The sequence below is a fragment of the Monodon monoceros genome, unplaced genomic scaffold, assembly GCF_005190385.1.
Source record: "Monodon monoceros isolate NGI ecotype Baffin Bay Population unplaced genomic scaffold, NGI_Narwhal_1 Super_Scaffold_15, whole genome shotgun sequence".
NCBI lineage: Eukaryota > Metazoa > Chordata > Mammalia > Artiodactyla > Monodontidae > Monodon > Monodon monoceros.
Genome location: NW_021703771.1, coordinates 17729471 through 17755693, shown reverse-complemented (window position 1 = coordinate 17755693; position 26223 = coordinate 17729471). Strand labels below are relative to the sequence as shown.

Genomic DNA, 26223 nt, shown 5'->3' with positions numbered 1-26223 from the left:
CTTAGAGCCATTTTTTTAACATGTATATTTTGGTGTAGAACTGATTACGCTTTAGAAAAGTAAAACAAAGATGCATACCTTGGAGAACTAGGCCCTTCTTTGGCAACTGGATCTGTCACTTGGCTCTTGGGAAGCATGCCTTCACAAAGAAAAACAAACAAAATAGCTACAGTTCATCCATGTAGCATTTTTCGTTTCTTCCCCCATCTTTTCAGTAAACTTCTTATTGAAATATTATGAAAGGACACAAGTCATAAATGTACTACTCAATGGATTTTCATAAGTAAAACATACTCTTGTAGCCAGCACCTCCCTGTGCCTCCTTCCACTCAGCACCCCTCCCCCAAGGGTAACCACTATTCTTTTAACATCATGAATAGTTTTTGCCTGCATTTGGCCTTTATAAAAAATGGAATCATAAAATATGTTCTCTTTTGGTCTGGCTTTTTTGGTCCAGCTCTATAGACATTTCAGTTAATGTCAAATCAGCACGATTAATAGTAAACAATAAACCAGGTCTGGAGCTTTCTGAGATTTTATCCAGGATGCTGAATACATCAGTAGTTTGTTCCTTTTTATTACTGAGTATTACTACACTGTATGAACATACCATATACCGGAATCTATTCATTCTCCTGTTGATGGACATTTGGGCAGTTTTTAGCTGTTACGTATAGTGCTGTTATAAATGTTCTTGTACATGTACATATACATTCTTAAAGAACATCCATCTACATTTCTGGTAGGTATATAGGACATGTATATGTTTAGCTTTAGTAAATACTGCTAAACAGTTTTCCAAAGTGGTCATACCAATTTACACTTTCTACCAGAAGTGTATGGGAGCCCTGTTGCTCCACCACCTCGCTGACACGTGGTATTCTGTCTTTTTTCATTTTAGACATTCTTGTGGATGTGCCCCAGCATCAAATTTTATTTTTTATTTTTATTTTTTTAAAGATTTAATTTTTAATTTATTTTTGGCTGCATTGGGTCTTCGTTGCTGCACGCGGGCTTTCTCTAGTTGTGGTGAGCTGGGGTTACTCTTCATTGTGGTGCACGGGCTTCTCATTGGGGTGGCTTCTCTTGTTGCGGAGCACGGGCTCTAGGCACACAGGCTTCAGTAGCTGTGGTTCATGAGCTCTAGAGCACAGGCTCAGTAGTTGTGGCTCACGGGCTTAGCTGCTCCGCGGCATGTGGGATCTTCCCGGACCAGGGCTCGAACCACTGTCCCCCGCACTGGCAGGCAGATTCTTAACCACTGAGCCACCAGGGAAGTCCTCAACATCACATTTTCAAGGCTCTGGTTTTCTCACTGTTTTCGAAAACTCTGAGAACACGGAAGAGCTCCAAAGATACTATCAGTGATAACTGTCAGACAAACAACTTCAGGTGTTACGTCACAAATTGCATAAAGTAGTCTACAATAAGACAATCTTTTCTAGTTAAAAAAGAAAAGGTAATTCATCTGGCAATCCAGCTTATTAGCTGAATTTCTATAACTTTCTTGTGCAAACAAGGAGGGAAAAAACCCCAATTTTTAAACATACATTAGTAATACGGTTCAGTCAGAGTAGCCCCGTGCATTTCGTAAGTGTCATACCAAATTTTTGGGGGGGTTAGTGGCACTGTCAGTCATAATTCCAAGTCATACTGAACGGCTGAGGAAGCCAGAGCTGCCGAGCCCAGAGGAGGGGAGATTAATAGGCTGGCTGCTCAGCATCTGTGTAGACACTGGAAGAGCACCCCGTGCCTGAGGGAGGGACACGTTCAGCCTGGCCTCTGAGGGTGGAACTCCTAGTCACCATGAGTATTCAAGCTGAGGGCAGATGAACACATGTTCAGGGATGTTATAGAAGGGATTATGGTAAGAGTCAGGGCTGCTCGATGCTTTGTGACCCCCTGGAGGGGTGGGAAAGGGAGGGTGGGAGGGAGGCTCGAGAGGGAGGGCATATGGGGAGATACATGTATGCATATGGCTGATTCACTTTGCTGTACAGTGGAAACTAACAACATTGTAAAGCAATTATACTCCAATAAAGATTATATAAAAAGAGAATGTAAACAGTAATTACACTCCTGAAAAAAATCTATCCTATAAAATAAAAACATCAATATATAAAGATGAAAAAAAAAAGGAGGGCTGCAATAAGGGATCTACAAAGTTCTCTGCCAAATCCTCTAAGCTTAGGCAAGTAAACACATCCTTTGTATAAAAAATATCTAAATACCCCAAATAATTCTGTGAGGCAATATTGTACACAGTCACGTGAATATGATTCATTTTTTACTATAAATGTATATGACTTACCGTTTAAGAGCCTCTTTTCCTCATGATAGTCTGTACAGTGGTTTAGAAAAAAAGTTAGGTAAGAATATTGTAACATCAGAGAGAAGATCGGTTAATATTATTGAGTTAAAGGTAACAGCCCTCTCCTTGAAGGGCTTTCTTCCGAGGCCTGAGGAGAGAAATAAGGCTGATAAACAGATGGCCTATGCTTTAAGTAAGAAATTTCATCTCTGAAGACTGCAGGCCACTTCTGCAGGCATTTGTCTCCAATTTCACTGGGCTTTTTCCTCCTTCTTTGGACATTTTTGCTCTAATACCTTGGTTTATTTCTTTAGAAAGCACATAAAGACCCAAGTTTTGTCCTGATCATCATATTCTAAATTAGTTAAAACTATCCAAAGTTTATTAGATTACACTTTATATATGAAACATACATATTAACCCAAAGAAAGACACCTTATTATCTTTCCTATCTAGGTAAGCAGTTAAAATGATTATTATTACTCCAAATTTAAATGGCCAAAATGCTGAAAATATCTTAAGACTTTCACTTGTATATCAGTGCAATCAATCATCAGGGGTACAAGCCAGAAAAAAGTTTAATGGGTCCTTTCAGGATGGCAGCCAGCTCACAAATCTATATTATATTTTGATCACCACAAGTTTTATAACCATATGTCAAAATAAAACGCTCAGCAAGTTGCCAGAGTTTAAAAAAAAAAAAAGAATGCCAAGCTAACACAAAATATTCAAGTAGTAAACTAAATTGATAGACATTACTTGTTAAGGTGACACCATCTTGTTTTGTAGAAAAAGAAACCAAAGTACGTATATCAAAGCTTTCAAATTTTTTTATGTTCTGATTTTCAATCAGCCAGAGATCCCATAATTACTACCACTTCACTCACATGCCATAAAATACCCATGATTAAGGAGGTCAGATAACCATTCTTTTTATTTTCCCCTTTTTACTGAAATAAGTTCACAGCTGAAAGGGATCTTAACAACATACACCAAATTATCATCTGCTCCCCTCATTAAAGGCTGAAAATCAGAGGTCAGGACTTGAATGAACCCCACAGCTCTTTAGCAGCAAAGCCAAGATTAAACTTCATCTCCCCTGAAACTAAGCGCCATTTTTCTTAACATGCCATTGTGAGAGATAATACTTTCTGAAAAGACACAGGACCTAAAAACCATTTAAATTATGCCTCAAAATGAGCTTTGTTTTTCAACTGCCAGATGAAAATCTAGTCATTAGCTTGCAAGGGATCACTGATGTCCCTGCTTGCTGACTTACTTTCATACAATTTCATCTGTCTTTGCTACTGCAGTTGTGATCATTTGTTTTATAAATATCTTAGAACAATAGCAAACTCACAGTAACATAAGTAAATTAAACCCAGTTTCAGTGTACAACATAGTTGGCAGTTTGATGAATCTCATCTATCATGTAAAACAACTTGTTTTTATCTAAGAGGCTCAGATTTTGAAAACTTGTCCCCAGGGAATTTGTTTCTAGGGAAAAAATATGTCATCTCATATGATTACTTCCTGTCTGATGTGAATTGATTTGAACCTGTCAGAACTTTATGGATCCTGCTAAGTTATTCATTTTTTTCTGAGTCTTTTTTTTCTTTAATAAAAGAAGTATCAGTAGGAAGAGAACATCTAGCTAAATGATCTAAAATATCTTTAAAACTCCACTAGTGGGCTTCCCTGGTGGCACAGTGGTTGGGAGTCCGCCTGCCGATGCAGGGCACATGGGTTCATGCCCCGGTCCGGGAGGATCCCACGTGCTGCGGAGCAGCTGGGCCCGTGAGCCATGGCCACTGAGCCTGCGCGTCCGGAGCCTGTGCTCCGCAACGGGAGAGGCCACAACAGTGAGAGGCCCACGTACCACACACACAAAAAAAACTCCACTAGTGTACTTTTGCAACTCTTTTTGAAAACTGAGTCACAGAAATATGAGAGGCTATTTGTTTTTACTGCTAAGCACATTTACATCAGAGTTACTCTAGGCACATGAGATACCTTCCTCTCTAACAAGAAATCTAACATTCTGTCTTGATACCTAATTCCATCATTCGGTTGGCCCCATGGCCAAGAAAATTTGCATCTTCTTATAATATTGGTTAGACTGCATTACTCTGATCAGAGCCTCTGCTTTCTGGAAAGGTCAGAGTCCTTTAGAAGGCTGGAGCTGTGATCTATCAGCATTCAACTCTTCTTTGGTAAGAGGGCTGGTGACAATTTTTAATTGCGACCCCAATCTAGTTTACCTCTTCTAAGTGGAGCCACAGAAGGATCCCCTGGGATGGGGAAAGTTAAAAAACAAGCAAACAAACAAACCCTGTCTTACTAGTATACTGATTCATTTAACAAATACCTGTTGACCATCACCTTAATAGGGATAGTGACACAATATGAAACCCTTTGGATAAAAAGTTAGGAAAATACGACTGTATGTTCAGTTTGCTTATACATGTGTAATGATGATTTGGAAGGATACACAATAACACGGTTACCTGCATCTGTGCACAGGAGGGAAAAGGGTAGGTGGGAGACAAAGGTATGACCATGGCACTTCTCATTCTGGAATCGTGAATGTATTACTGAAAAAATTAAATAAACTAAATTGGAAACTTCAATATGGTCTTTTCAATATGATATGATAAATGTTTTAAAAGAGATATATAGAAGGTGGCATGGAAGCACAGGGATGAGGGAGGGCACTGCTACTTGAAACATGAAAGGACTTCATTGAGGAAATAATTTTTAGCTACATTTTGAAAATATGTAAGCATTTTTCAGGAGGCCCTGAACAAAAAACATTCTAGGAAGACAAACGCCGCACTTTTACATCTGAATGTCATATTTATCCATAGCTACATACCCCACCTTCCTTTCTCACTCCAAAAGGCTGATGTCACGTAACCATAAGATAGGAGCTCCGTCTTATTACCAGGGATCTTAGTCACAAAATCCAAAGTGTACCATTCTCCCTTTACTGCTTTGCCTGGCCAGAAGACTCCCTGGTTCTCTACAATGAGTTTAATAACCATTTTTCTCTAGAAATTCTTCCTCATCTCTAAAGAGAACTAACTCTTCATAACACAACTGAGGCCTAATTCTTGGTTTTGTTTCCGAAGTCATAAACCCATTTCTCAAATTCTATAAAATTTAATAATTTATGTATTTCTAAACTATCCTTCTCTTTTACTCTCCTTAATTTATCTTTGTAAATATCCTCTGAATCATCTTCAAATTTTGTACATCTCTCAAACTTCAAGGCCCAGAAGTTTACTCCTTATCCTAGAAGTAGTCTACTAGCAGAATTAAAATAAAGGTTCAATAGTTCAAACACATACTCTGAAAAATTCCAGGATTAAAAAGTTCTAAAAGTACCAGACTATATAGTTACTTATTCCTGGTCAGTTTTTCTCTCCACGATTCATTTAACTAATCACAGCAAATACTGCATTTTTAGAAGTTTGTATTTTCTGCTTTCAAGGCTATACTTGTCACTTTTTATTCAATTCTCCAATTTATTAGTTATTTTCTACTCTTGTCCTATCCTCAGAGGGATTAACCACTCCTTTCTTATTTGGTATTACCTATACACAAATATACACATGTTCAAAAATCATTTTTCAGGACTTCCCTGGTGGTCCAGTGGCTAAGATTCCACGCTCCCAGTGCAGGGGGCCCGGGTTCGATCCCACATGCCGCAACTAAAGATCCCGCGTGCTGCAACTAAGACCCGACACGGCCAAATAAATATTTTTTAAAAAGCACGTTAAAAACAATCATTTCTCTCTGAAAACAAAACAAATACTAACTTAAACCAAACACTGGCCAGTCACAATCATACAGCAAGACCCACTTCCTGCTCAGGCCTGCATCTGCCCCCTGACCGGGCACTTCTCACCCCCCCATTTTTAATTACCTGTCCCTTATATCTTTCTGGCAGGAGTCACTCAGACAGTGGGACCTATAGCACAAAAGCAAATGAAGGTAGCCTGGCTGAGAAAGCAAATCTGCTCAGCCAGTAAAGTCCACTTCATCATGACACACACCCCTTTCTCTCCACTAGTAACTGTCTTGCTTCCGCCGTACTGAGCCTCTGAGCTTGTGCTCTGTCCACCCACTTGAGCCCTGAACTGTCCCCATTTTATCAATGAGGAAACGGTAGCTCCTAGAAGAGGGAACCTTGACTGACTATACAGAAGCTGACCTCCCAGCTGGCAGCCAGCCCACCCAATTAGTGATGCCACTAATACCATCATTTTTAAGAATAAAAAACTAATTCATATATGAGGGTTTCTCCATGTCAGCACTAGGAACATTTGGGGCCGGATGATTCTTCGTCGTGGGAGTGTATCCTGTGCCTTGTAGGGTATTTAGCAGCACCCCTGACCTCTCCTCTACCCAAGGGAATGCCAGTAGCATCTAGTACAGCTGCGACAACCAAATCATCTCCAGACATTGCCAAATGTCCACTGGGGAGCAAACTCAACCCAGGTTGAACCACTGGCATATACCAAAGAGAAATAAATTAGTTGAAAGAGGATAACTTTAATGAGGTGATTTTCTGCCTCACAAAAGGAAGCACCCAGGATTTCTCTCAATGGTGGGCTTCTCCTATTAAATAACTGTAGCCTTTAAGGAAAGTACATATACCTACAAGCCTCAGGATCTTCCCTTTTAAACTGACGGTGTTAGAACAGCTCTAAATCCCTCTTCCACCTCAAAAGTATTCTACTGATCTATGGTTCTAAGTGCTTTATAGTCAGCAAGCGCTTGTGAAAACTAAAAACATAAAGTATTAGAAACCATGATAAAACAATGAGAAATTAAGAAGAAGCATTCCTGACACTGGGCTATGCCATTAGAAAATGTGACTATTTTACGGAATGGCCATCATTAAAAACTCTACAAATAACGAATGCTGGAGAGGAGACGATGTGGAGAAAAGGGAACCCTCCTACACTGTGGGTAGGAATGTAAACTGGTGCAGCCACTATGGAAAACAGTACGGAGGTTCCTCAGAAAACTAACAGTAGAGCTACCATATGATCCAGCAATCCCACTCCTGGGCATATATGTGGAAAAAACTCTAATTCAAAAAGATACATGCACCCCTATGTTCACAGCAGCACTATTCACAATAGCCAAGACATGGAAACAACCTAAATATCCATCGAGAGATGAGTGGATAAAGAAGATGTGGTACATATATACAATGGAATATTACTCAGCCATAAAAATGAATGAAATAATGCCATTTGCAGCAACATGGATGGACCTAGAGATTACCATACTAAGTGAAGTAAGCCAGAACAAGAAAGACAAATACCATATGATATCACTTATATGTGGAATCTAAAATATGACGCAAATGAACCTATCTATGAAACAGAAAAAGACTCATAGAGAACGGACTGGTGGTTGCCAAGGCGGAGGGGGTGGGGGAGGGATGGAGTGGGAGGTTGGGTTTAGCAGATGGAAGCTTTTATATATAGAACTGGATAAACAACAAGCTCCTACTGTACAACACAGAGAACTATATTCAATATCCTATGATAAATCATAATGGAAAAGAATATTAAAAAAAAGAATGTGTGTGTGTATATACATAACTAAATCACTTTTCTGTATAGCAGAAATTAACACAATACTGTAAATCAACTATATTTCAATAAAAAATATAAAGAAAATGTGACTATTTAAAAAATATAATATATTAAAATTTTAAGAGTGCATTTATGATCTGGTACAGTGCTGTCCAGAAGAAATATAATGCAAGCCACAAATATAATTTAAAATTTTCTAATAACCATATTAACTATGTACAAAGAAACAGGTCAAATTAATTTTAATAATATATTTTCTCTTAATGCAACATATCCAGAATCTTGTCATTTCAACATGTAATCAATGTAAAGTTGTTAGATATTTTACATTCTTTTTTCATCCTAAGTCTTGAAATGCGGTATTTTACGCTTGTAGCACATCCCAATTTGGAGAGTACTTCCATACTCAATAGCAGCCACATGTGGCCAGTGGCTATAATAATGACAGCAAAGGACTCAAAAAAGGGCAAAAAGAACATTTGTCACCTTTGCCAGAGAATGAAGTGTTCCACATAAATAATCAATAACCGAAGCTCACCTTTTCAAACAAAGTTTCTCCCTTTATTCATTATTGATATCTTTCTAAAGCACAATACAAACCACAATACTTTTTAAACAAAGGATTATAAAAAACCCACTGATTCTTCTCTTGATAAGGACCCACTAGTATTATGTGTTTTATATTCTGACACTGTTAGCTCTTCTGTGTTCTTCCCAGATATCACTCCTACCCTAGAAGCCAGTAGATAAATGGAAAACTGTCCTCCCGGGACTGCTCAGCTGTGGGGATGCCTACAAAATGCTACTTCTGGCTCCTCCCTGCACTGGGGTCTGACAGGTCACTCCACCTAAAAGATGGTGTCAAGGATCTCGTATTGAAAGAAGCCCATATATAACATTTCTCTTCAGTATATCCATCACCCCCCCAAACCCCTATAAATCCTCATGTCAGCAAGTCTCCACCTACTGCTTCCACTTCGTCTCTGTTTTCATCCTCTATTCCTACTTAATCTGTTTTCATCCTCTATTCCCACTTCGTCTCTGTTTACACCTCTGTTCCCATTTCACCTAGAGAAGCTCTAGTTGTAGAGTGAACATAGTCTCTAATTTGATACAGTTAACAGTTTACTGCCTGCCCCTTGTTGTCTCAGTGTAACTACTAATAGAGGCTCCATTCATTCTCCAATCTGCCCCAGTTTGGACAATTACACGGTCACCCCATCTAATAGTTTCTATCCTTAAGTCTCACGCCAGCAGACTTCAAGGATCAATCTCTGCCTATAGACGAAAGGCATAGGAGGTACTGTTAAAACAACATTCACTTTAATTATCATGAACATTCTTGACACATTAAACCTTTCTCTTTAGTTACTTTGTCCCTTTTATATGATCTACTAGTTCTGGTTAGCTTGGAGTTCAGACTGTTATCTTGCTGGATCTTAAGTCTCTACTGTTCCAAAAACCCGATCCATTTACTTGCAGTCAACAACTTTCCTGATTTGTAAAGTTCTTGTCTTTGCTTCCCAATGCCTTGCAAGTTCTCTCACATCACTACCTGCTACTGGCCTCATCTTAGCAAAACACTTATAATCCAAAAGGGCTTTATAGTGAAATAGAGATTCATAAACATGTTCTCACATGCCCTGTCAATAATAATGATAATACTTAATTTTTCCCAGAAGCAGAGCCATGGTAAGACACATGCTGATAATTATAGGGATACAAAGGAATAGAAAATGTAAGCAGCCTCAGTATTGTAGGAGCAGAGGGGCAAAAGTAGCCACCACAGCAATAACCACTTCTACTATTCCCACCACCTGTTGCTTCTAATGCATCAGGTGGTTAGCAAACATCATTTAATCCTCACAATGACTTTGGGATGTTTCACTCTTAGACCCCATTTCACTGCTGAGCAAAAACACTCAGATCTGTTAACCGACGCTGAAGATCAACAGCTCATGAGTGTAATTTGAGGTGGAGGTGAGATCTGAAGCCATGTTAGTTTCTATGAAACTTGTGCTTTTTCTATGGATCATGCAGCCTCAGGAACCAATACCAGGGCCAGAGACAGTGTGAAAAAGGAAACTTTTAATTTATGAATACACAGTATCTCAGAGTCCATTTCTCATTCTGGATAAGAAATATGTTTGCACTTCCCTGAACCAGGTGGTGAGAAGGAGAAGGAATATTCATTATGGTTTAGTTCTTCACCATTAGGATTTAGTCAGAAATCCCAGTTTCCTCAACCCTTCTGATTTTGGTTTCATAAATCTGTTTGTTTGTTTTTGTTAGTCTTAACTACCTTTATTTCATCCTTGTTACTGAATGACTTTAGGTTGTCAGTTGTTTTCCCTCAGAACTTCCAAGATACTGCTCTCTCTGTCTCCTATTGATGTTCTAGTAAATTAGCAGTAACAGCTAGTAAATTACACTAGTAAATTAGCTGTCAATTTACTAATCACTGGTTTGTTAGTAAACCTATCTCTCTCTGGCTGTTGTCTTTGGTGTTCTGCAGTTTTACAATGAATAGTCTATGTGTGGATTTCTTTTTATTTATCTTGATTGGGGATATGCTGAACTTGCTAAATCTGAGATTTGTGATTTACCAATTCTGGAAAAGTCTCAGCCATTCAGATGTTGCCTCCTCCTCATTCTCACTACTACTTCCTTCTGGAAATCTGATGACAGGTGTTAGATCTTATTGCTCTATCCTCTGCGTCTCTTGCATATTTTTCTATCATTTTGTTTCTATGCACCACATTCTGTTCAACGTCTGCTGCTCAGTCTGGCAGTTCACTCAACTCTTCGACTACGTCTAAACTCTAACTATTCATGCTATGCACTTTTTAATCTCACCAGCTCCACTTTTCATTTCTAGGAGTTCTATTTTTTTTTCAATTTTACATGATTATTTTAGCAGTCTCTTGATTTACTCATGTTACCAATTCATTATTTTCCTAATCACTTCAAACATAATTATTTTTATTCATAATTATTTTTATAATTCCTTGTATACAAATAATAAAGTCCAAGGGGTGAAATTCTGCTTTTGCTTCTGCTGACTTGCTTCCTCAAGTGTTGTTTAATTTTTCTACTGTACGCTAATAACTGCTGATGTGTCCCTGTGGGAATTTTAAGGGTTTTAGGTTGAAAGTTTGTTCCACCATTAAAAATGTGTACATAAATCTGCCAAGCAGGCAGGGAAACCAGTAATGGGAGACCATTTTATTTCTCGGTTTGAGGTTTCTAAGACCACATAGGTGGTATGTATATTGGAATTCCCAACTCTTACGTGCGCAAGACTATGGTTACAAATTCTCAAAGGAGATTTCTCTTTCCTCCATCACCTCATAAACAAGGTCAAGGCAGACTATCCCGACATCTCCCTTTGTTGTTGCACAGATTTCTTTTCAAGCCTTCCCATTTCACTGATCATACAGACTTCAAGAGTCAAGCCATAGGCAGGGATCTCAGCTCCAACTCCCTGCCTTTACAGACCCAAGATCCGGTCTCCCATTTCCTATGTGACCATTAAAATTCCCATGTGGCTCTACGTTCCAAGTATCTGATAAGTGCTTTGGGGAAATGGAGGTATCAGAACTAGCTTATCATCCTGGACTGCCGCTTCTAGCACCCCTCCTTTTTTTTTTTAATTAAATATCTGGGGAATTCCTTGTGGAATCTGCTCATTTTAAACGGTGTTTGCCGTATCTGATGAAACATTCTGAAGATTGTCTGTCTTTCATTTCCAGGGAGGAAGGAAGGAAACCAGAAAAATCCTCTTATTAATTTCATGTCTCCTATGACACAGAAGCCTAAGGAGCTGGCACACTTTCTGACCACACTGAATTACAGAGAAGCACATGACCTTTAGTACCAGACTGTGTAAACAAGATATGTAATGTTCAGGATGAGGTAAAATTAGTCAGTTAGAATCTTTCCTTAAGAACATGGCCCCTGCTGGCAGTGAATAGGTGAACTCAGGAGCAATTAAGAGAAGAAAGGGATTTGTTTACAAAAGTAAACTGGTTTGGAAGGACTGCCAGACACTAAAGTTCAAACTAGTTTGCTTTTGGTATACACGCAGACCTCGTTTTATTGTGCTTTGCTTTACTGCACTTCACGGATACTGCGTTTTTAAAAACTGAAGGTTTGGGGCAACCCTGCATTGAGCAAGTCTATTGGTGCCATTTTTCCAACCGCATTTGCTCGCTTCATGATTCTAGGGCACGTTTTGGTGATTCTGGCAATATTTCAAACCTTTTCATCATTATTGTATTTGTTATGGTGATCTGTGAGCAGTGATCTGATGTTACCATTGTAATTATTTTGAGGCACCACAAACTGCACCCACATAAGACTGCAAGTTCAATCTATAAATATGTGTGATCTGACTGTTCCATCGACTGGCCAGTTCTCCATGTCTCTTCCTCTCCTTGGGCCTCCCTATTCCCTGAGACACAACCATCTGAAATTAGGCCCATTAATATAACCCTACAATGGCCTCTAAGTGTTCAAGTGAATGGAAGAGTCCCACGACTCTCCCTTTAAATCAAAAACTAGAAATGATTAGGCTTAGTGAGGAAGGCATGTCAAAAGCCAAGACAGTCTGAAAGCTAGGCCTCTTATACCAGACAGTTGGCCCAAGTGTGAATGCAAAGGGAAAGTTCTTGAAGGAAATCAAAAGTGCTACTCCAGGAAAGCAAAACAGCCTTACTGCTGACATGGAGAAAGTTTTAGCGACCTGGATAGAAGATTAAACCAGCCACGACATTCCCTTCAGCCAAAGCCTAACTCAGAGCAAGACCCTAATCTCTTCAATTCTATGAAGGTCGAGAGAGGACAGGAAGGTACAGAAGAAAAGTATGAAGCTAGCAGAGGTTGGTTCATGAAGTTTAAGGAGAGAAGCCATCTCTATAACATAAAAGTTCACAGGGAAGCAGCAAGAGCTGATGTAGAAGCTGTAGCATGTTATCCAGAAGATCTAGCTAAGATAATTAACGAAGGTGGCTACACTAAACAACAGATTTTCAGTGTAGATGAAACAGCCTTCTACTGGAAGAAGATGCCATCTAGGACCTTGATAGCTAGAGAGGAGAAGTCAATGCCTGGCTTCAATGCTTCAAAGGACAGGTTGACTCTCTTGTTAGGGGCTGAGGCAGCTGCTGACTTGAAGTTGAAGCCAGGACTCACTTAACCATTCTGAAAATCTTAGGGCCCTTAAGAACTATGCTAAATCTACCCGGCCTGTGCTCTATAAATGGAATAATAAAGCATATCTGTTTATAATATGGTTTTCTGAATATTTTAACCCCACTGTTGAAAACTACTGCTCATAACAGAAAGATTCCTTTCAAAATATTACTGCTCACTGACAATGCACCTGGTCACCCAGGATGTCTGATGGAGATGTTCAATGAGATTCATGTTGTTTTCACACCTGCTGACACAACATCCATTCTGCGCCCTGTGGATCAAAGAGTCATTTAGACTTTCAAGTGTTATTATTTAAAAAATACATTTTGTAAGGCTATAGCTCCCACTGATGGTGAGTCCTCTGATGGATCTGGGCAAAGTCAATTGAAAACCTTCTGGAAAGAGTCACTATTCTAGATGCCATCAAGAACATTCCTGATTCATGGGAACAGGTCAAAATATCAACATTAACAGGAGATTGGAAGAAGTTGATTCTAACCCTCCTGGATGACTTTAAGGGGTTCAAGACTTCAGTGGAGGAAATAATTGCAGTCATGGTAGAAACAGCAAGAGAACTGGAATTAGAGGTGGAGCCTGAAGATGTGACTGACTTGCTACAATTTCATGATAAAACTTGAACAGATGAGGGGTTGCTTCTTACGGATGAGAAAAGAAAGTGGTTCCTGAGATGGAATCTACTCCTGGTGCAGATGCTGTTAAGATTGTTGAAATGACAACAAAGGATTTAGAACAGTAGAAACTTAGTTGATAAAGCAGCAGCAGCGTTTGAGAGGACTGACTGATTTTGAAAGAAGTTCTACTGTGGGTAAAATGCTACCAAACATGTCTGCATTCTACAGAAAAATCGTCACGAAAGGAAGAATCAATCAACGTGGCAAACTTCACTGCTGTCTTATCTTAAGAAGTTGCCACGGCTACCCCAATTTCAGCAGCCACCACCCTGCTCAGTCAGCAGCCATCAGCATCGAGGCAAGACCCTCCACCAGCAGAAAGATTACAACTCTCTGAAGGCTCAGATGATGGTTAGCTTTTCTCAGTAACAAAGTGTCTTTAAATTAAGGTATGTATGTTGTTTTTTCAGACATACTGCTATTGCACATTTAATAGACTGGAATAGAGTGTAAACATAACTTTTATGTGCACTGGGAAACCAAAAAATTCATGTGAGTTGCTTTATTGCAATATTTGCTTTACAGCAGTGGTCTGGAACTGAACCTGCTATACTTCCGAAGTATGCCTGTATGCGTGTACTGCTTATTTGTTTTATAGCAATAGAAAGAAAAAATACTTTTTGAGCCTCTGTTACATTCATGCTAATTTACTTACACTAATTCTTAGCCCTATGAATCTGTGCACAGATGAAAAAACTTGAGGCTCAGAGACTGAAACTGCCATCTTTATAGCACAGCCAATAGGCCATGGAGCTAGGGTTCAAACCTAGGTACGCCTGTGCTATTTCTATACAGCTGACACAGGCCTCTAACAGTAAGGCCTTGAAATACAAAACTCACTGAACTAAATAAATAGTAGCAGAGTCAGCTCAAACAAGCCAATGTATTCCTAATTTGGATGTCAAAATCAGGAGTTGTTCAAAAGAAACGACTCGGTTCCATCTACAGTAAAGGATTTAAGCAAAGTACTCCTGCTACTCCAATTGCCTGTCTAAACTTTTCAAAGGGTGCTCTTCCAAAATAACCTTACGAGGAAAGAGATGATCTCCAACACCATGCCAATTGTTGAGTGGCAGTTTGGAAGGTAAGGGAAAGAAATCGTTTTTTTGTTTGTTTGTTTAACATTTATTTATATATTTGGCTGCACCAGGTCTTAGTTGCAGCACGCGGGATCTTCGTTGCAGTGTATGGGATCTTTAGTTGCGGCATGCGGGATCTCAGTTGCGGCATGCATGTGGGATCTAGTTCCCTGACCAGGGATCGAACCCAGGCCCTCTGCATTGGGAGCACAGAGTCTTAACTGCTGGACCACCAGGGAAGTCCCAAGCAATTGGTTTCTTTAAAAGTACTTTAAAATCAGTTTTTATGGTAAAGAGTCAAGGAGTGGAAAAGTTCAAGGCAAATGGGAGACAAAGCTGAGAGGGGAAACTTTACTGTATAACTTTTTATATTTTCTGATTTTTGAGTCATGTGAATACGATTACATATTCAAAAAATTAAATTTTAGGAAACTAGTCTAAAAGTCACCTCTAACCAACTGTTCGAGCTACTCTATGTAACAAGAGAATAAAAGACTAATGAAAACTAAGTAAATAAAGTTCTTTCACTTCCATTATGCTTATTCTCCACACTATGAATGTTCTCTCAAAACATGCCAAATTTTTAAGGTAAAGTCATTGTTTCATTCTAAAGAACTAAAGTAAAATCTTTACAGTGGCTAGAACAGGGCACCAGTGAAATGAGAACAATTTAGTGATTTCGTTAAATCTATTTGCTGAAATCCACCTAAAAGACAGTCCATGTGTATCACACATCAATGCCAGTTTAGCCCTGGCTTCACGTACCTTTAGGAAAAGCAGGTTTAACGGCCATCCTGCCAACCAGGCATTCTTTCAGCATGGATTCATAGTTGACCCAACGATGAACCTGGTGTGGGAGAAAAATAGCAGAAAAGCAACATGACTCTAACTCCATGAGATGCCCTAATTTTTTTTCTGATGAAAACTAAATATTCTTACACAGCTCTGAAAAACTAAAAAGCAGATTCAATTAGCCAACAAGGGAGTGACAAAATGGAAGCATATATAGGGACTTTAGAACAATGTTCTCAAAGTGTTGTGTACAGACCTCTGGAGGTTACTGACGCCCTTTCAGATACCCATGAGGTGTCGATTAGTTTCATAACAATACTAAGATGTTATTTGCCTTTTTCATTGTATTGACATTTGCAGTGATGTTGAAATAGCAATGGTGGGTAAACCAGCTTGCATCTTAGCACAAATCAAGGCAGTGGTCTCAGTCATTACACTGCTTACCACCACAGACCCACAGGGCTGGAGGGAGTTGGTTTCATTTAAGAATATCCTTCATGAAGTAGAAAAGACAATTAATTTTCTTAAACCTCAACCCTTGGTTACAGGTCTTTTTTATATGCTGTGTGACAAAATGGGAAGTTCTCAAAAACACTTCTGCTGCTAAGTAAGATGGTTGCTGCGAGGAAAAACACTTAGGCAACTGTTTGATTTGCCTATTAAACTGTGTTTTTTCTTGAAAGGCTATTTACCCATAAAAGAAAAAGAATGACCTATAAACTAGTTACTCAGACTTGGGTATCTGATAGACATTTTCTTCTAAATGAACAAAGTGAGACTGTCACTTCAAGGGAAACAACTGACAGTATTTGTTGCCAGAATTACTAGTGGGAATTAAATTTAAACAACCTTTCTGGAGGGCATCTTCTCAATATGTATTAAGAGCCTTAAAATATGCAGCTCTTCCCTTCAGTAATTCAGGAATTTACCTGAGAAAATATCTGCATATACACAAAGATGCAGGCACCAGGATACTCATCATAGCACTAGTTATATTAGCAAAATATTGGGAACAACCTAAAAGTCCAATTGTAAAAGACCAGTAAAGGAAAATCATAATATATTGTTCCATGCTATATAATCACTAAATAATCAGGTCAAATAATACTGATACCAGAATCTTTATGTATGTTCCTGAGTAAATAAATATACACTAAAATAGAAAATATGTAAAAAAATATATGTACTTATAAATGCACACTAATTAATATAAATTGAAATTTTATTTACCAAATAGTTATGGAGTCTCCAGCAATGTGTAAAGCACCATCTCTGGGGTTATGGGGTTGGGTAGAATTTTAACAGATAGATGAAGGAGAAGGATAGTCAAAGAGACAAAGGTATGGGGTTTGTCTATCATGGAACTGGTGATTTGCTCAAAGCACTTCAGTTCCAAAGCAAGTTGCATGTTGAGAATATTTACCTTGATACATTATTTTTAGGCCCTCAAATGCCAGACTAATGACTTTGAATTTATTACACTGTCATTGGTGAGCCTCTGAAACTTGTAGAACAAGGTGCTAAGACGATTGTCTTTAAGAATACTATTCTAGCTGTCATGTTATCTAAATTGGTACTGAAGGTAAAGATACTGGGACAGTATTAAAATATTAGGGCTAGAGAGGGTGATGATGACTTGACCTAAGGCAGTGGGAAGACAGAAAAGGTGCAGTGTTTAAAGACAGCATCATAGAAGTTCGCCAGTGATTAGATGTTGAGGCACATTTGTTACCAAGACTGTTGCCCCAGAACCATGCTCCTGCCCCTCCCTCAGACGGAAACTAACTGCCCTTATCGAGCTTCAGGCCCAAATACAAAAGGAGGAAGCTGCTCCTAAAGAAATTTCTAAACTGGTTAGAACTAACTAGGCCCAAAATGGCAGAAGTCCTAAACTCCAGTGGACCTTGAGCCTCATTATACACTCACTGTGATACATTAGCATGCTAAAAGTGACACACCCACCAGCGCCATGACAGTTGACAACTGCCATGACAACAACCAGAACAGCCCAAAAAAGGACTGAAAAGGAGTGTTGCCTCAGTTCCTGGTCCAAACACACCCCCAGTTCTCGGATAAGTCATGAATATTCCTCCCACCCTTTACTCAATTCCCTCCATTTTACCTCAACCTTCCTATATATATGGTGTCTCAGCCTGAGTCAGGTTGAGAAGTTGATCTGCAAACTAGTTCTTGCTTCTCCATTCTTTGGCCACCGAATAAAGCTTGTGCTGTTCCAGTCTCAGCACTGGTTTTGTTATTGGCTATACGAATCCAAGCAGAAAAAGAACCTCCCAGGCTGAGACAAGGGATCTTGACCTGGGCCAAGACCCTGGCACAGGTCCAGGTGATCACTTCAATAATACAATGAGAGAAGGTAAAGATTACTCAAGTGGTTTCAAGTTCCCGGTTCCAGAAACAGGAAACAGTAGAAAAAACAAAGGGAAGAAGATGAGTTGATATTATCTGAGGGCACACTGAGTTCAACTGCCAACAGGTTTTCAAATCGCCCATCAGCCAACTGGAAATACGAAACGAGAAGTCAGAAGTGAGATCAAAACTAGAGACAGAAGTCTGATGATAAAGAGATTACTTAATATTCTTTGTACAACTCAAATACTAGATATTAAAGATATAAGACACTTCACCACTGTTTCTAGAATTTTATCAAGTTGTTTACTTCTGTGGTGAGTAAAAGTCATAAATAAACATCATTGGTCTTATTAAAGCCAAGGGGAATGCAGCAATCTGGTAACTAAAGTGTGGACAAAGGGTGTAGCCTGACATTTCAGTAATCAAAGGATGTCGCAGCCATAAAGCCATCAAGCCACTGCAGCCGCCCCCGATGGTGTGGCCTAAGAGGAATTCAGGATGGAGAAAAAGAGGATACTGGCACTAGAGAGTTAAGGTGCATATTAAAGGAACAATTTCAACAAGCCCAGACTCTTGCATCTTCCCATACACAGAAAAGCACTAAAATAATTAACTGAGATGCCTGCTTTTTGTGATTAGTAGTAATGTTTCGATGTTCTACTACATGTTTTTTCCCAGCAAAAGCTCCTATATATCCTGGTTTCTCCCTTACCTCTTTGGAACAGTTTCTCAGAGCTATCTGAGAGGCTGTTTCCAGACTACAGTCCTCAGTAACGCCTCAAATAAAACATAATTCTCAACTTTTAGGTCGTGCATTTTTTTTTGGTCAAAAAAAGTACTGTTGATACTGCTAAAGAATTTAACAACATAGCAGTTCTTGTGACTTCCCCAAAACAAACTTATTTCAATAAGGTCCATATAATCGCACAACACTAAGAAATATAAACAGGACTAGATGTTACCGGAAACTCTTCTTGTGGAAGAGTACATTCAGCATCAAGAGGTTATAGGTGCCAGCTAAAAACTGGTACTTGCCATCTTGCCTCTTCAAGGACTAAGTCACTAGCCACCGCAGCTGCTGACCTTCAACACCCCCCGAAAGGAGTGCAGGGTGGAGAGCAGGAATGACACACTCTGTACTCTGGGAAAAACTGGCAGAACAGGCCTTCAGAGAGTTAGATATTTTCAGGAGATGATTTTATGAGCCCAAATCCCTGCATCTTCTCATGTCTAGAAAAGCACTAAGATCATTTAAGGTGGCACCTGCTCCTCGTAACTAGCAGTAGGCACCTGCCAAAACGTGTGCCTGACTCCCCGCACCCCTCTTCACTAAAATCACACAATACCGCCCTCTCCCTCTACCTCTTGGGAGCAGTTTCTCAGAGCTACCTGAAATGCTGTCTCCCAGGCTACGGTCCTCATTTCGCCCCAAATAAAACTTAACTCACAACTCTCACATTGTGAATTTTTTTTTCAGTTGACACAGGACAGATAAAAGTGTGGTAGACAAGCTTTCCGGCAAATATTCCCAAACTTTCTATTTGGCTTGCACTGCTAGCCAATAACAAACATCAAATGACAACGGGAATTTAAATCAGCAACGAGGACCTCCCAAGGAGAATCCTATTATCACCAATGGGTGAAAATGACTTTTCTCCATCCCAGGAAAAACATTAACAGCAAATGAGATTCGGTTATTTAAGCAGATGCATGTAAGTACATTAAAATACAAAACAAATTGTATTTCTGGTGTCCTGGTCAAAAAATAAATCCTACAACGGATGAGAAGGTAAGAGGAACAGAAATCAAATTTCATTTGTGCAGAACGCAACTCTAAAAATAACCCAATCTGATACAGGTATCTCAGATGGTAAAAACCCAGTACTACAACACGGTTAATCATCACTAAAATACAAAATAAAGCATTTGTGAGACAAAGACAAATTTCTATTCTTCTCAAGATAGTTGTTTCAAAATAGCAGTTCAGCCAATTGATAGTAATTATCATATTCTACATGATTTTTAAACAGTACAAGAGCTAATCATTGTTTTTAATAAATATAAGGGGGAAAAGTGACTAATTTAAGTATCTTTTGACACATACTACAGAATCTCTGCTATCTCTAGGAAAAATGTTTTCTATTCATTAATGATCTTTCTACATAATATGCAGACTTAGTACAGCAAGACAGGCTGATTATGTAACAATCCCCAAATGAGCAAAGAAGCTAAGGGACTTGTTATTTCCTCTAATGGTCACCGCCTCCTATAAGTCAGTCATCACCATTATCAAAATTGATCAAAACTGAGTAAACAGTTACCAGCAGAGGAGCAGCAAACACTTAAGAGTAAACTCCCAGATACAGATCTGAGAGCAACTCTAAACCGTTAGTAAAATAATTCAAATTAAATGAACAGTTGTTACTTATGAGCATCTTCCCACACTTCAAAATTCAAGCCACACGTCTGAAATTTATGCCACTATTTTCTTTCTTTCTACCACTGTCGCACTGCTGAACCTAAGAGCACTCCTCCACTGTGAGGGAATGGTCACTTTCAGCACCTTACCTGGTCAAAAAGGTCAGTACCATCTGATCCCGCTGCACTCATAAGTTCCTCTTCTCCACCAGGGTGATACTCCATGTACGGGCTGACATTATAAACAAACCCTACATCAAATAAGGAGAAATAACACCCTAAATGAACTTCTTACAAACTGCACAAATTAGAAATCGAAGTTTCAATAAATTTTTCCAAATACATTCCATTTAACAAACCATTATTTAGAAGTATTAAGAATATGAGGGGTCTGAGATTTCACCATACTTGCAAGCTAACAAGTTAGCCTGCCAGTTTCATGGGTCCTGACAGAAAACACGAGACTCCCAGGTTAGAAACAAAGGAGAGCTTAGTACTTACATCAGTAGAGGTAACTAGAATATGAGCATCTGCATGAGTTCCCTGAACCCCAATTCCCACAGAGCTATGTGAAGAGGGCCAGATAACACCTGTAAACTCAATGTGCTTCATGACGGAAGAGCAACCTTGAGCTTAGGAAGCTCGAACATTTTCTAAAGAGCAGTAAATACACCTGGCCCTTTGCTGTGGAGGGAGACATGATCTCTATTATACTGAACAGTAAGCAAAGCTGTCCTTTACTCTAGAGGGAGACACTAGCTCTACCATCTAAGGTTGTGCACTACGCAAACATCCCTGAAAAGACTGCCTAGAACAATGACAGTCGGCGCATCTGCTCGCAAGCTAAGCAGGTGTGCAAAGACCTATAGAGAACTGCCTCCTAAGGCAAAGAAATTATGAAACACCATATATAATATTTAACAGTTCTCTCTGCCCCCACCTCTCTCTCTCATATTACCACTTCATCGTCCTCTACTGCCCTGGCAGGAGAATCTGATGAAAAAGAACGGAGCTGTCACCCATATGTTGATCATCTCAGTAAAGGCTGAGATGGTGACTGGGCCACTGAGGCACGGTCTGCGAAAGCAAGCACAATTCTTCTCTGCAGTTGCACAAGGAACCAAGATTATTATTTAGATCTTAATAATCCTTTCATCTTCCCCAATATTTACTTCATCTGTTCATATATTTAACTATGTTTTTATTTTTTTAAGAAGAAGGAATAGGGAACAAGAAATATAGGAGAATAGCTCAATGAATAGTCTACCCAAGGAAGTGAATTCCTTTTTAATCCTTCACTTGTAGTAAACTAGAGAGCAGACAAATCCAGCCCTCAAGACTCCTCAAGAGTGCAAGGAGAAAAAAAAAAAAAGAGTGCAAGGAGGACAACTGGTTTTCTTATATCCAGGACTATTCCTTATGTAATGGCTTCCATGAATTTAAATAACCTCAGATAATTTAAAATGTTCATCCTATATAATAATCTTGGAAGGAAAGTAGTTGAATTTCAGACTCAAGAAAGGTACTGTAATTTTTCCACCAGTTTAATTTTGGAAAATAACCAAGCAGTCCAGGTTTCTTTGTAAAATTGCTTAAAGGCAATTCACAAAAAGAAGTAAATTCACAAAATCTCTCTTCCAGCAGTCCTCCAAAAAAGTCAGGAAAAGAAAAAAAAAAAAAACTGGCAGAGTTCCCCTGTCTCTCCTTCCCCATTCACCTTTCCCCAACAAATTTAGAAGGAATTTTTGCTATTGTTTAATGCTCCCAATTCCACAGACCACAAATGTCTGAAGTAATGATTAGGATCAGAATTATTCCCAATAGGCTTTTAAAGATACAACATCTAGTTTAAAACTGCTTGTTGAAAAGCTTAGTTCAAGGATCAATATCATTTCAGGTATAACCTGAAAACTAATGTTGCCATTTTACACACAAAGAACTCTTCCATCTTAGCAAACGCTGCCTCTGGTTTTTCACGTATATTTTTGTTGTAATTTAAACCCCAACTGCTACTGATAAAGACTATGGGCATCTTACAGTAATATATTAACTTAAAGTTTGTGTAAGTTTGTGCATACAAATTTTAAAAACACACACTGAAACGTGTAAAAGAAAAGAAAATATACCAGTCGCCTAGCCTAGCTAACAGTTTTACTATGATTGAGCAATTAAATGCGGTCCTGAACTTCCTAGCAGCTAAGGCCAAAGGAGATACTAGTTACAGTGGTCTCATTACCAGATCTTAAAAAGTATTAAAATGGAACAACAAACAAACAGAGACTCATTAGTTATTTAAAGGCAGAAGACTCCCTTCGAGTTTTTGATATTGATATTGCAAAGATCTGAGTCCCTATACAGAGGCCGTGGACCACATAACATACAGTACAATTTAACAACATGCAGAAACAGTTTTCAGGTAGCATTCCTCCCATCCCCTCCAGCCTCAGGTAACCACAAAGGTACTTTCTGTCTCTTTAGATTTAAATATTTAGGGCATTTCACATAAATGGAATCACACAATTTGTGGTCTCTTGTGTTTGCCTTCTCTCACTTAGTATGCTATTTTCAAGGTTCACCCATGGTGTTGCATGTATCAGTACTTCATTCCTTTTTCCAGCTGAATAATATTTCATGTATGGATGGGCTACATTTTAGTTATCCATCCATCAGCTCGGGGACATTTAGGTTGTTTCCACTTTTTAGCTTTTATGAATAATGCTGCTATGAACATTTGTGCACATGGCTTTGTGTGGGCATATATTTGTATTTCTGTTGAGTATGTACCAAGGAGTGAACTTCCTGGGTCACACAGCAATCTATGTTTAACCTTCTGAGGAACTGTTTTCCATTCTCTGCAGCAATATGTGAAGGTTCCAATTCCAGACCGCTCTTTTTTTAGTCACTACTCCAACTCCCCTTAGAGAGGAAAAGCCTTTTGCCACCTGTGGAACCTGAATCACACCTCATATCTCAGATAACTGAACTCAGAACTGGATTGCAGCATTACCCAAACTATTCTCAACCCCCAGCTCTAGATGACACAGCACAATGGAAGACACAAGTGGACCTTTTATATCTATTAATCTAGCTCCCAGATGGGGCTCCCACAATTTTTCAGGTTAGGTACCCATATATGTGAACCCTGACAGCCCACTAATAAGGAGGGAAGGGCATCCCCATGGTTCAGGCCACACACCCACTAACTAGTAATTTTTCACTTTTTCTTTGTTCTATGTCGTAAGTCAGAGAGTTTCAAACTATGGTCCGGGGGCTCCTGCAAAGCTCAAGACTCTTTTGGTGGTCCAAGATCAAAACTTTTTCATAGCAATACTAAGATGCTGCCTGCCTTTTTTAAAAAATTCTTTCACAAGTGTACAAGATTAAATGCAGAAGGTGATATGAGAATATGGTTGTTATCTATTAAGCCATACATTAAAGATATTTGCCAACATGTAAAACAATGTCACTTTCTCACTATGTTTTGTTTTGGAAAATAGTTATTTTTCATGAAAATATTATTACTTATGATAACATACAGTGAGTTTATTTTTAAATCAATTTTTTAAATTCTTTCAATTTCTCAATTTTAATTTCTGAAGGGTAAACATCAATAGATATGACCATGATAAATAGACGTTCTTTGGGGTCCTCAGTAATTTTTAAAGGAGTAAACGGATCTTAAAACCAAAAAGTTTGAGAACTACTGCTATAAGTAAAAGTGGTAATTTTATAATTAGCTTTTAAAATAATTTGTTTTAAAATTCAAACACAAATGTAACTCCAAAGCCCCACATTACATTAATTCAACAAAAGTTTATTTAACGTCTATCATGTATATACAAAGTATTATGCTACTATACTGCAGTATTCCTGTTTATTTCACTAATCACCACTGTTCATTTTGTTGGCTCTACAATAAATGAAGGAAAAGGGTGTGCTCACATAGTAAAATCATGGCATATTTCACTGTATTCAAAAACACAGATCCATTTTTGCAAGTACTGTGACTACTTTGCCATCTTGTGTTCAGTAAAGAAACTGCATATTGTTTTCATTATTTTACGTCTGATGTTTATCTAGTTCTAACAACTGCTAAGAGGGTGTTAAAATACACAACAATGGTTATGGATTTGAATTTTTTCTTTCAATTCTATTAATGTTTGCTTCATGTATTTTGAAGCTTTGTTATCAGGCATAAAGTCTTCCTAATGACCCTTTCAACATTATAAAATGTCTTTATCTCTAGTAAGAGTCTTTTCTTTGGTAATAGTTTTTTATCTGCTATTAATCTAGCCCAATCTTACTATATTTACCGTTTTGGGGTTTTTTTGGCCATGCCACATGCCTTGCGGGATCTTAGTTCCCTGACCAAGGACTGAACCCAGGCCCAGGGCAGGGAAAGTGCCAAGTCCTAACCACTGGACAACCAGGGAATTCCCTATATTTACTATTTAGATAGTATACTTTTTCCTACACATTTATTTTCAACCTGTGTCTTTATATTTAAAGTATATCTCTCACAGATATCATGTAGTTAGGTCTTGATACATATACACACACAGAAAATCCCTTATCTTTCAATTAGAATAACTGGTCCATTTACACTTAAATTAGTTACTGATGTGATTGAATTCAGAGCTACCATCTTATTAGTCTCCCTCCTCAGCCCCAAGTTTTCTTCTTTCTTTTTTTTTCCTTCAAGTTTTCTGTTTTTGTCTCTATTCCTCTTTCCCTGACTTCTTTTGGGCTAACCAAATGTTTTTTGAGAATTTCATTTTATCTATTGGCTTTTTAGTATACCTATCTGCATTATATTTTAAGTGACTGTTCTAGGGGTTACAATATATATCCCTAAGTTTAACCAGTTTACTTGAGTCAATGTTGTACCCCTTCACATGTAAGAACAATTTACCACCCTCCATCCCTGATACTTTATGTAACCCCACAATACAATGTTATAGTTTTGCTTTAGAAAGTCATGTATTTTTTAAAAGATAAGAGGAAAAAAAGTAATCCTGTCTCTTTCCTCACATATTTACTATTTCCTAAAGATCTGAGTTTCCATCTGGTATCATTACCCTTTAACCTGATGGATTTCCTTTAGAGCTCCTTGTAGTATAGGTCTGCTGATACTAAGTTCGTAGTTTTTGTTTATCCAAAAAAGTCTTTATTTCATCTTCATCCTTAGAGTATCTTTAATGATATAGAATTCAGAGTTGATGGTGTTATTTTATTCTCTTCAGCAGTCCTTCTTATAGCGTCCAGGTGTTTTTCTTCTGGCTGTTCTCAAGATTTTATCTTTGGCTTTCAACAGTCTGAATATCATGTCCCTATGTGATTTTCTTTGCATTGATCATGTGTGGTTTTGCTAAGCTTCTGAATTGACAATTTTATGTCTTTCACCAAATTTGGAAAAATTTTGGCCAATATTTCTTCAAATATTTTTCTGTTCCATTCTGTCATTCCTCTCCTTCTGGAATTCCAAATAAATATATATTAGACATTTCTATTTTATCCCAGAGGTCCCTGAGCCTCCATTCATTTTACTTTGGGTCATTTTCCTCTCTGTTCTACAGATAATTTCTATTAATCTATCTGCCAGTTCACTAAGCTTCCTTTTTGTTAGGTCCAGTTTGCTATTAGGCCCATTTGGTAAAATGTTTTACTTCATATATTGTATTTCTCAGTTCTACATTCCCATTTTTTATAGTCTCCTATTTGTTCATTCATTATGAACAATGATGAGATTT

At 38.5% G+C, this 26223-nt stretch overlaps 1 protein-coding gene across 1 annotated transcript in view; it reads right to left on the bottom strand.

The window, feature by feature from the left end:
- Nucleotides 1–26223, bottom strand: part of LOC114896293 (cytochrome b5 reductase 4) — a 342009-nt gene that overhangs the window by 295238 nt on the left and 20548 nt on the right. The window contains 4 exon segments of the mRNA XM_029224266.1: nt 79–139; nt 2312–2341; nt 15659–15740; nt 20624–20724. Coding sequence (XP_029080099.1) covers nt 79–139; nt 2312–2341; nt 15659–15740; nt 20624–20724 — 274 coding nt within the window.